Source organism: Arctopsyche grandis, chromosome 1 (genome assembly GCF_051622035.1).
Source record: "Arctopsyche grandis isolate Sample6627 chromosome 1, ASM5162203v2, whole genome shotgun sequence".
NCBI lineage: Eukaryota > Metazoa > Arthropoda > Insecta > Trichoptera > Hydropsychidae > Arctopsyche > Arctopsyche grandis.
In genome coordinates, this window is record NC_135355.1 from 28166203 (window position 1) to 28178447 (window position 12245).

At 34.8% G+C, this 12245-nt stretch overlaps 1 protein-coding gene across 2 annotated transcripts in view; it reads left to right on the plus strand.

Annotated features, from left to right (window-relative positions):
• Positions 1-12245, plus strand: part of Arms (Ankyrin repeat-rich membrane spanning) — a 57762-nt gene that overhangs the window by 35866 nt on the left and 9651 nt on the right. Inside the window, exons 1-20 of one of the 2 annotated variants that reach the window (XM_077442378.1) lie at positions 3689-3825; positions 5017-5148; positions 5219-5416; positions 5487-5596; positions 6293-6513; positions 6587-6744; positions 6813-7016; positions 7086-7229; positions 7374-7506; positions 7577-7741; positions 8741-8948; positions 9027-9164; positions 9259-9426; positions 9506-9613; positions 10805-11006; positions 11083-11262; positions 11359-11553; positions 11633-11820; positions 11897-11976; positions 12049-12214. In XM_077442378.1, coding sequence (XP_077298504.1) covers positions 5038-5148; positions 5219-5416; positions 5487-5596; positions 6293-6513; positions 6587-6744; positions 6813-7016; positions 7086-7229; positions 7374-7506; positions 7577-7741; positions 8741-8948; positions 9027-9164; positions 9259-9426; positions 9506-9613; positions 10805-11006; positions 11083-11262; positions 11359-11553; positions 11633-11820; positions 11897-11976; positions 12049-12214 — 3077 coding nt within the window. In that variant the 5' untranslated portion in view covers positions 3689-3825; positions 5017-5037. Of the gene's footprint in view, positions 1-3688; positions 3826-5016; positions 5149-5218; positions 5417-5486; positions 5597-6292; positions 6514-6586; positions 6745-6812; positions 7017-7085; positions 7230-7373; positions 7507-7576; positions 7742-8740; positions 8949-9026; positions 9165-9258; positions 9427-9505; positions 9614-10804; positions 11007-11082; positions 11263-11358; positions 11554-11632; positions 11821-11896; positions 11977-12048; positions 12215-12245 lie in introns of those variants that run through there. The other variant, XM_077442370.1, reaches the window with a different exon arrangement.

The following is a 12245-nucleotide window of genomic DNA, read 5'->3' on the forward strand; positions in this document are numbered from 1 at the left end:
GCATAGAATCGCTCTCAGCATCCAAAAATGTTGCTACAAAAACTCTGCGCGGTAGAGTTTGTTCATTGTTTGCTCATTGTTTGCTAAACTTCGTCTCTCTCTCTCTCTCTCTCTTGTCTCTCTTCTGACTTTCCGTCTCTTTTGTCTCTCTTCTCGCTTCGATGGCTCGCTTTTAGATGATACTTTTGTTGACAATGACCATTCTATGCATTCTACTTCTATGTTAGTAACTTTAAATGCTTTTGCTCAGTTATTTTAATAAATAATCAGTAAATAAAATAAACGGTCAGTACGTTCGGGTCATTAGACAAACAGTCAATAATTATAATAAACGGACAGTTTATGTTGACAGTTGGTTTGTAACTTACCATTTATAATGTTACATTGCGCTATTGTGAATAATGAAATGAATTTTGAAGCCGAAAACATATGAGTCATATACGAAATGGATATTTTAATGAATGCAATAAAATTATCCACTGAATAAACAGACAAATAAAATTACCAAATTCGTATATACATATGTATGTATATACCATTTCTTTTAAAAGTTACTGAATAGCAAAAATTTAGCTGCCGTGCTAAAATACAATATTTATTTAGGACTTGAATCCTTTATAAAGATTTAAGTACGTCCATACCTTTCGTCTTTAGAAGTACATTTTAAAATATCAAACACGATTGCTACATAATTCGTAGCGTGTTATCCTTATTTGTAAATATATTCTTTTTTTTTTTGAAAATTATAATAAATTTATGAGGTTTTACCTATTTTCAAGTTTCCTTTTCTGGTACAATAGTCGTCGTTTTATATGTAGGCGCCGCATAAATTTGATTCAAGAGGAAAAACACGATAATAAACAGTTCAACGGATGAGTTGTTGTTGCTCAAAAAAAAATAACCGCATATTATATATTTCACAATGTCTAAACGCGCACCAAACATCTAAAGGGTTAAAGACGTAAACATAATACGCATCAAAAGTTCTATGCCAATGTCACAATGGAAAAACACGTTTTCCCGCAAATACTTGAAGACTTTCAACCGAACAGCTGAAAGTCTGGTATCGTTGCCAAATAACAAACCACATATGTAAAAGACTCCTGACGATATTTTCGTAAAATTCCACCCACGCATCCGGAGGTCATTCATCATTCCATATTTATATAAATAAATAAAATACACCGTGAACTTTGCCATTGGACGTTTTTGTTCGTCCAATTATTGCTTTTCTTGACCGGAAACGATTTCCGCTTATTTGCACCGAGCGTTTGTTTGACCTGAGTGCAATTTTTTATTGCATCCGAGTTAACTGTTATTTCAAGGACTTCATCTATGAATTGCGATTTTAGTTTATTATTTATAAGTCAAGGCTTGTTGATTAAAAATATGTTTGCCGTTCAAATATCATTGATAATTTTACTATTTATTCTTCCGAAACTACGAATATCGAGCATTGCACAATCTGCCAAGTGTGCAGTGACAGCTTTAGTACATGTTTAAGATTAAATTTAAATCCTGAGCTTGGATTATTATTCCGGCAGCTGAAAATTCCGACAAGCTATTATAAAATGTATGTAGTGGAGTGGCCTTCCCTTTGGTGAAAGAAACTTTGGCTTTCAAAAAAAATGTTACAAATAAAAATAACGCAGCTCATAATGCTATTCATTCTCTTTAAAAACTTCGGTTGATAAATTGTATTTCATATATGTACATACATTGATACGAATACAATATAATATATAATGGTATAATTCGCTCCATATTTGTTTTTGCTGAAGATAAGGGAATATCTTTTCCAAAAGTCATATTATAGATGGTAGAAATGTTGCAATGGAGCAACATTATGGTAATAACTAGACTTTTTAAATAACAATAGACCGCTCCAGTAATGTACAAAGCAAGAGAAAGCTCCATTAATGTAAAAAAATAGTAAATTTATAACAGTGAACTTTTTTTTTGACACGCTGATCTTTGGTAGTAACACACGGAATCGTACGACACGACATGGCTAAGCAAACTCCAGCTGTAATAAGCGTGTCTTCATGTCATTGTTAATTCGTCAGATCTTATTATTTCGACAATTTACTCCTACATTTCTTCAAATATGGGAATCATCGCTATCAATAACTTTCAAACCTTTTGCAATACAAAGATAAAATATCACCGAAAACACTCCAGGGAGCGAGCGATTAGGCGTGCTAGCGTTATTTTGCACGTGCAAAACTATCTTAAAAAAAAACACGTGCCACGAAAACTCTGTGTGCCCGCACCTTTACTCTTAACTATTAATTCATTGACCAGAAAGAAACATTGAATTTACCTGTTAGTTTATATTTAAAGATATTTTATTTTATAGCTGTTTTAAAGGCCAACCTATAAAATCCTCAACATGAGGACACCACCTTTATCCTATTCAAGCAGATGTTATTATGTTGGAAACTTGGATATATGTGACTCCAGGTCGATAGTTTCCTATCCATTTATTTGATTTATCTGATTTAATTTCGATTTTTGATATTTAATTTTGATTTTTCCGAGTTTGTCCATTTATCTGATTTATTTGTTGAAACGGTTCCTTGCCGAATTTGGCCACCTACCTACTATTTATTTATCATCTCTATAGTACATACATATATATGTACAACTTTGGCAATAGGTGTCGCCTTTTAGAAACCTGTAATCACCACGGTTAAATATATTAAAAAAAATTATATGCTTGTCAGGATTTAAAAACAACTATTTTTTATTAAAAAATTTAACACAAAAAATATTTAAATCATTTTTACTCAATTGGAAACGCAACATTTTAATAACGGTATATATTCTCCTATTAAAAACTATTAAAAAATTTTAAGGGAAAGAAAGAGAGCTTAAGCCTCAAAGCCCCTTCCTCTGAAGGAATTTTCTTGGTACTCATAAACTCCATGCTATTTTTTGTAATCTCCGCTATGAGCTGTTTATTTTTATTTTGATAACGTCAACTGCACAGTGGAATTTTTATTTTTATCGAGCCAGTTTACTTATTGGGGCTTATTTTTTAAAATATTTAAATAGAGCTTTAGCATCCAATCGTTTTCGTATGGGAACTGGAGTTGTTCTTTGGAGCTTATTGCTTGTGCTTAGCGGATTCGAGGGGACCTGCTAACGGCTTGTTTTATCCTCAGCGATGTCCGTGGTTGACAGCCCTTGGCCGCTTTCGAACAGATCCTGATGTCAAACAGGAAGAATCGTTCGCATGTGTGCACCGCGCTCATAGGAAGCATCCATGCACCGAAGAATGTGGCGAGACCACCAACAATCGAAGACTATGGCGCGGTGGACCCGAAGGAGACGGAGATCCTCAGCGCCAGAAACCTCCTCAACTCGACCAGACAGGAATCAGACAGATTGAACCGACTGTCCGAAGAACCATCGCTGAACAGTGCCTACAGCGCCTGCTCCATATCTTCAGACATATACATAGCCGGAGCTTCCAAAGACATGGAATCAGCCCACTCCTCACTACCTGACGCTCTAGATGTCGCCTCAACCTCCTTGACCATCCCATCCGAAAATGATCCAAAGCGGCTCAAACGGAACAGCATCTGTGTGGGTCCTTCCGAGATAAACCGAATGACTACTCTCAAGAGACGTGGAGCTTCTTTCTTGCACTTGAACATGCCGGATCCGAGCTCGATGAGTCGTCACGGATCTCAATCTGCAGCTCCCAACTTTCATATACCCACATTCACCATCACCGGTCCTGCCGAATCCGCCACAAGGAAACTGAGCAGTGCTTTCCACGGATTTGGCGCTTTCGCTCTACGCCGTCATTCGAACACGGTCAGTCCAGCGGATGTAGTCACTAAATTTTGTACTAAAGCAGTAGAGCATAACCAAAGCTGACCTGTCTCTCTAGCACCTATGGACCGACCCCCCTACCCCACAACTTCCCACAATTCGATCTTCTATGTGTTTGGGTGCCTTGATTTGTGCGTTTATATTATACACGATGGATACACTCTGTTGACGACACCGTTTTTAATTTTGATTGTTGTGTTTTGTTATCATTCTCATTAACACTAACTTTTCCACTTGCATGTTGTATTGTGTATTATACAATGCCATTTTGCTTGACGCGAGAGCGAAATTTCCTTGAATTCGATCACGCTTTCGCCTAATCGCATTGCAGTTTCGTCTCATTCTAACACTGTCTATTTCAATCCAGTGGCTAACTCTCAAAATTTTATTTTTATAACAGAAAGAGACACTTATCTCGAAGTATTTTTTCTGCAAAATAATCCACCCGGCTAATCCCCACAATTCCATACAGCCATACTGTAAACATAGGATTATAATGGGATTAAGCCACTGATTGAATTGCATTTCATTATTCTACGAATACAGTTATATGCATTTATATAACTTTTACAAGCAGTTTATTCTTCATAAGTGTTGTGCTATTAATTAATGTAAAAAAATAATAGAATTTCTGTTATCGGAGTCATTGTATAATTTCAATTTACAATTAATATTGCTTCTATTGTATTTGTGATAATAATTAGTAATATAATGTCTATAAAAATACTTTTTATATTGGGATCTATAATTTACAGTACATATTATGTAATATTATAGTAATTTTATTTATATCGATAATACTTAATCATTTTCATTATGATTTTCTATAAAAAATTTTATTTAAAATTATTCAAATATATATACAAAATTAGAATAAAAATATATTGCTTTTATGTGTACATATGTAGTATAAAGTACATATACGTAGTTTTTATTTCAAATTTATCTCATATTTAAACTCCTTTTCATTAGTATGTCGTGTTAATGTAGATTTATACATAGTTCTTTCATGCCTCTAAGCTCAAATATACATAAATAGAATCTAAAATACAAAATTATGCTTCATATTTTTGTAAAAACTCAATACTTCTATAGTTCCTAATATAATAGAATCGTATTCATTTAAAAATTTAATAAATATTAATTTGTTCGCTTCATTTTTTTTTATTTCAGAGCCTGCATCGCACAGAATCGATGATATCTTTATGTTTCCGTTCATTGTCCAACATTATAAATGAAAACAATCTCGGTGCCTTGCAATCCTTTCTGGCCAACAAACAAATCCAAGTCGATGATAAAGATGAAGTAATTTCTTTATTTATTATTGTTTTTAAACAATTCATACAACAGATTTATTAATTGACTTGACTTTCAGAATGGAACGACTGCTCTCATGGTGGCATGTCAGAATGCACGTCATCATATGGTATCAGAATTGCTGGACCACGGTGCGGACTGCAACGCCGAGGACAACGACAGTTGGACACCACTTTTGCTAGCGGCTAAAGCGGGTAAACTGAGCGTTTGCCTGAACCTCTTGGACCATGGAGCTCAGATCGAACACAGAGAAATGGTAATCAATATCAAATATAAAGTATAATACAGTGTATGAATTTTAACTTAACATATAATATTGTGTTTAGGGTGGCTGGTCTGCGCTGATGTGGGCTTCATATAAAGGACACGAGGATGTAGTAGCTTTACTTTTAGAACGCGGTGCAGATGTGAATGCTCATGGAAACTATCATATAAGGTAAACAAATTTACCTGGTAAAATTCATTGTATCGCTTACACACTTGTCATGACTGCTAGGCTACGAATCAAAGTACATTTGTTATTTCTGTTCTTATTTAATTGTTATTTATTTACTTATTTAATTGTAAGACTGCACAGCATTTTAAAATTCCTTTTTGATATCACCAAATATTACTGTTGATATTTTAAATTGATTTCATCCCTATGAAACATCAATTCTCGTTAAATGAACTCTCCGTTTCTATACTTGTCTCCTCGCCTTGGTACTATAATTAGCATAGTAATCATTACAGAAACATTGTTCAATATCTCTCCTATATTACAATTTATCTCAACTTTTAATTCAATAATTATTAAATGCAAAGTAGGAATTTTTATGCTGTAATAAACATAAAATTATTAATATTGCTCAAAATTGATGACAAATTATATTCAAATATAGAAACGAAAAGTTCATTTGACGAGAATTGGTGAAGTTAAGCCCACCGATGTGTACTCTGGGTTTTTCAACTAAGTCCATCGTGGGACATCAAAAATTTGCATTTTTCGCTCCGATCTAATGTACGGCTAAATCTAATAATTTGAATATTTGCCCTGTGAATAAATGAGATATGTATGCTAATTTATCTTTAATAGATTGTGTATTAAATGTATGCATAATTTTTATCTAATAAATACCCATTATTTGCCCAGTTCTCTTATATGGGCTGCTGGAAGGGGACATTCAGGAATAGTAGATCGATTACTGGCTGCCGGTGCCCGCGCCAACGCCGGTGACAAATATGGCACAACGGCTCTTATATGGGCAGCAAGAAGAGGAGACAGTGCATCTGTGCGGTCTTTGATCGCAGCTGGAGCACTACCTGATCAAGCGGGCATGTACTCTTGGACGGCGTTGCTGCAAGCGACACAAGGTTGATCAACTTTTCAATTCAGACTGCAATGTAAAATTTAGACATTCTCAATATACATGTTGCTTCTTATTAGGAAACTACATCGACATCGTACAAATGCTACTGGAGCTCAAACCCAACGTGAATGCTTTGGATAAAGACGGATGCACGGCCTTAACGCTAGCTTGTAAAGAAGGTTCTTATGAAATCGCAGTTTGTTTAATCAACAGTGGTGCTTATATCAACATTCAGGTGCTTTTCTTTCATGTGATTGCTTTACTAAATTCAATTGTTTTATTAATATTTATGGATTATGATAGGATCGAGGCGGTGACACGTGTTTAATCCACGCTATTAAAGGCGGGCATCGTTCCGTTGTGGAAGCTTTACTTAAAAAATATGCTGATGTGGACGTGCTCGGTAAAGATAGAAAGACTGCAGTCTACAATGCTGTTGAAAAGGGTCATACGGGAATTTTGAAACTTTTGTTGCACTCTAATCCTGATTTAGAGCTCACTACTAAAGTTCGTATTCCATATGTTTGTATGTTTTGTATTTTCTTGATAGATTTTATGTTAAAATTCGTTTTATAGGATGGTGATACTGCTTTGTTGCGAGCTGTAAGATCTCGTAATGCCGATATGGTACAAATGTTGTTGGATAAGAAAGCCAAAGTTAACGTTGCCGATAAACGTGGTGATACCTGCCTGCATATAGCGATGAGAGCTCGATCTAAGGTTCTTTTACTTCCGTACTATGTTGAATCTATAGTATTCATAATCTTTTAATCCTTCATTCCCATAACTATCTTTTGATCTTATGACTCTTCAAGTTCCAGATTTTCATATTAATTAACTCATTAGTATGTATTTGTGTTGTAGGCAATAGTAGAAATTTTGTTAAGGAATCCAAAGAATAGTCAATTGCTTTATAGACCTAACAGAGCCCAAGAAACTCCTTACAATATAGACATGAGCTATTCAAAAACAATATTAGGACAAATTTTTGGAGCCAGTGAGTTTTTAAAATAGGTTCTGTACGTTCTATGAGTTTGTTTTGGTTACATTTTTCTTTAATTTTTCAGGAAGATTAAATACTAATGATGATAATGAAAATATGTTGGGATATGAATTGTATAGTAGTGCTCTCGCCGATATGCTTTCTGAACCCAGTTTATCAATGCCAATTACTGTAGGATTATATGCTCGATGGGGATCTGGAAAATCGTTTTTATTAAATAGACTAAGAGGTAAGTCAAGCCAGTCGATGGGAAAGTGGTATGTCAGGAAACTTGATAAATCCCATCTTAAAGTTTTTTTTCGTATGCAAATGTTGACTAAGCTCAACAAAAATATGTTTCATCTTTACAAAAGCTTTTTTAAAAATGTTGCAGCTTGAATATTGTCAAAAATTTCATACAAAACTTTTTTACAAAAAGATTTTGTCTATCATAGACACATAAAATGAAATAATAACAGTATATTTTGCAGTGACAAGAACAAACGTTCACAGGCAAAACGCTTACCGAAATATATATGTAATGTACCCAATAGAAGGTTCACGCGTCAGAACGTTCATGGATAAAATGTTCACATAAAATAGCTTTCATGGAAAAAACGTTTACACGAAAGAATGTTCACGCGATAAAACGTTCAAACGATAAAATGTTCACCTACAAAACGTTCATACGTTCAAAAATGATTTTTTTTACGAAATTGTTCAAAAATTCTATGAAACTTGTAGTGAAGAAGATTTACACATTATCCTTTCACAATAGATATACATATGTACATATATTAGATAAGCCAGTATAATCGAATTTTATTCACGAAGTACAAACATTATCATAATAATTTTTTATATCTTCTTATTATTTATCTAATATAACTATGTTTATTTATCTGTGAAAGTATAGTGTGTAATTCTTCGTCACTACACATTTCATCGAATTCTTGAACGTTTTGTGGGTGTTCGTTTTGTCACGTGAATGTTTCTCCGTGGATGTAATTTCGTCTAAAAATGTTATACGTGAACGTGCATGAACCTTCTATAGTGTACATTATATCACTGAGCGTTTTGCCTGTGAATGTTTTTTCGCGGAACCATATTTTGTCTACTGTTTCCAAAATTTGCATACATTATATGAAAATATTCGTGACCTTGCAACCATTAAAATATCAAACTTATGTTTGACTTCATGCTGAATTATTCATGAATTAAATCATACTAATACGAATTAATTTTTCAGAGGATATGCATAATTTTGCCCGTCAATGGATAGAATTGGGTTGGCAATGGAACTGGGCTGTCGTTTGGGGTTTATGGCGTATCGCAGTTGCCGGAGGAGCCATCGCTCATTTAGCTGGAGCCTCGTGGGGATTATCATTAGCGTCAGCGGCTTTAATACTAGCTCTGTTATACGTAATATTATTAGGTTTATGGTACGCTAGCAAAAAGTGAGTTCAAGCACGCCAAACGCATACAATACTCGAATCAAAACATTTGAATGAATTTTCGTATTACGTTTGTTTCAGATACGAGTGGTCATGGCCTTATACTGTGATGTTAGCTTTAAGCCACAGATTTAATTCACTGTATTTAGTGCTCCAAGTTGTGTTTTGTCATCCGCCGGGTCCTCAAAGTTCACCGTCATCTTCGGCTCAACCCATCAGGTAAAAAAGTATACCATACGCACGATTGTGTATTGAAAATTGTAATGCAAGTATGTGAATAAAAAGAGTATATAATTATTTATTTCTTCTATAGATTTCACTTTACCGATCAAGCGAAAAGTAGCACGCACGAAGGCGAAGCGTCTGTGATACAAATGTTAGTTAGTCTTTCCGATGCCCTTGAAGGGCAGTACGGACGATTGTGTACTAGGTTATATAGAGCGTTTAGACCTAAACCAATGCGTGCTACTGCCAATTGGAGGTATTTCTTTTGAATTCTCTTTATTTATAATTTGATATTTATTAACACATGTTCTTAATGGTTACATATGAATTTTCAGGTGGAGACGTGTTTGTTGCATTCCTAACGTTATAGCTTTTGAACTGTGCTTTCTATTTGCCATATTTGGCATTTGTATTTTAGTAATATACATAACTGATAAAAATGTGTAAGTTTATATAATTATTTATATTATTTTTTATTCGTCTAAGCCCCGTCCTAAAATCTGCATCTAATATAAATTTCTAAAGCAACTTTGTATGTAAGGTTTGGTTCGTAGAATCTGTGACGTTATCGAAAAAATCTAATTTTCTACATAAAATATAATTTTCTATATCGACTTCGATTCCGTATTCAATTCATATTTCGATTTCAATTCTCATTTCCGATTCCCGGTTCTGATTTCAATTCCGATTCCGGATTCCTTTTTCAGTTCCTGATCTGGATTGCTGTTTCAGTTCCGGATCCGGATTCCTTTTCTTTGAGTTCCGGATCAGGATTATTTTTTGAAATCCGGTTCCCTTATACATATATAAAAAATTCATTCGTTGTGTGTGTGTAATTCATTTCTGATTGGCTGTCGTTGAATATTATTATTTTTCGATTCAAATAAATTTAATAAAATAACAAATCAATGTTTACTATTAGATTAGCCATGTTAACGCTGTTTATATTACAAATACCGAGCCAGGCCGGGTAAAACCACTAGTAAATAATGTGCAAAAGTAATATTTTCTTATTGACGGACAAGCCAAAGCTAAAAAACTAAAAATTGAGCATTTTTTAAAACGCTCATATCTCATAAACAAGAACGAACCAACAAAAATCATTATCATATTCTAATTCAGTGGATCAAACGTAATAACGATTGATTAGCTCCGATCTGCTAACTCGAAAGACGAAAACCTTTAGAGAACCGTTAGAGCCGGTCCCACCGGGTGACTTGCGAGTGACTTTGTTGCCCAATCGTAGTTTCTCGAGGTCACTCTTGATCATCCAACTCGGACAACAAGAAGCCAATGGCCGCTATACATTTTGAGGGATCGTGCCAGTCTCTCTAAAGCATGCAATAAAGTCACTGTGACCAGACCGAACGCCATCAAACATAAGCTTGGGCAACCGGTGAGTTGCGTGGTGTAGTATGATCCATACAACTGCATACATTTGATCTGGTCGCGCAACAAAGTCACCCACCGTGTTAGCCGCAAGTCACCCAGTGTAGCCGGGCTCTTACAAAAGACCAATTGCTAGAGACTTGTCTGCAGATTAATCTTTAAATGAAACATATTATGGGCTAGATGAATAAAGTATACATATGTATATTTTTCAAGTGTATAATAGTTAAACTTTTTATTTATAGAGAGAAACAAGTATTGGAAGGGTTGTTGATCGGCATTGGTGCTCTGCTGTCTTTAGCTGTTATGGCAAACTTACGTACATTGAGTAGTATAGTTATGGCTATATGTTTTTCACCACGAGCGCACATTAAACGAAGTGTCGACCGTCAGCCGGAAGGTTTCTTACAGGCTCTTCGACCCGAAGTCACCCTTCTTACAGATATGGTCAGGAAACATGATTTTTCAATGCAAAATCGCAAAACTCAAACATCAATTGTATGTAATAAATAATTTATTATAGGTTAAGTGTTTGGACGCTTTTACCGGTCAACAGACTAGATTGGTAGTAGTGGTCGATGCGTTGGATAGTTGCGAACAAGACCGAGTTCCTATTGTTTTAAATGCTATCCACACGCTGTGCTCTGATCAGAACAATCCCTTCATCATTATCTTAGCCATCGATCCGCATATTATCAGTAAGGTATAATACATCTACTGATGTGCCAATTTTTTGAAGAAAACTTCTGGTATTGTTAAATTCAATGCAATGTACAGTATTTGATGTTTTCATTGACAGGCAGTGGAAGTTAATAGTAAGCGAGCGTTTTCCGAAAGCAATATTGGAGGATGGGACTATTTAAAAAATATGGTCCAGCTTCCTTTCTATCTGCAAAATTCTGCTCTGCGTCGGGTGAAAGTCGCGCAACAGACGTCGCAGAAGAAACAACAGTTAGTCAATGTTGATGATATTACATCGTCCTTACAAAGATCTGTAGGTGTTTTTGTTTTATTTAACGGATTTGTATTGTATATGTATATGTATTGAACTGATGTAAAAATTTTAATGACAGGTTTCAGCTCGACGTCTCTCTTCAGCATCTGAAATAATGTCGAGTCAAGAAAAGCTGAAGGGTCTCGGTGCTAGCGCAAGCAATTCTAGAAGCAGTCGCAAATTGAAGATATCTGAATCAGTGGCTTCGTCGATGCAATCCAATCTTCATAAAGTCGGTCTCACAACTGGCCCCGCTGATTTAAATCGGTAATATATTTAGACTTCAATAATGTATTTGATTGTGATTAAAAATAATAATCGATTTTTTTTTAATGTATTTTAGAGTATTGCTCACGGATGACTATTTCAGTGATGTAAATCCTAGAAGTATGCAACGGCTCATGAACGTTTTATACATTACAGGTAAGCTTATTTTGTTTTGTATACCTCTTAAAACATATACAATGTGTTTTATATAAAAATTATGTTATATAGGACGATTGCTGAAAGCCTTTCAAATCGATTTTGACTGGTATCATCTTGCATTTTGGATCAACCTCACCGAGCAATGGCCGTTTAGAACATCTTGGATTATTTTTCATCACGAAATGTACGAGGAGCATATCGATGATAACACGTCACTAAAAAGCATCTACGATAAGTAATATTTTTTTTGCGATTTTACTGAGCTA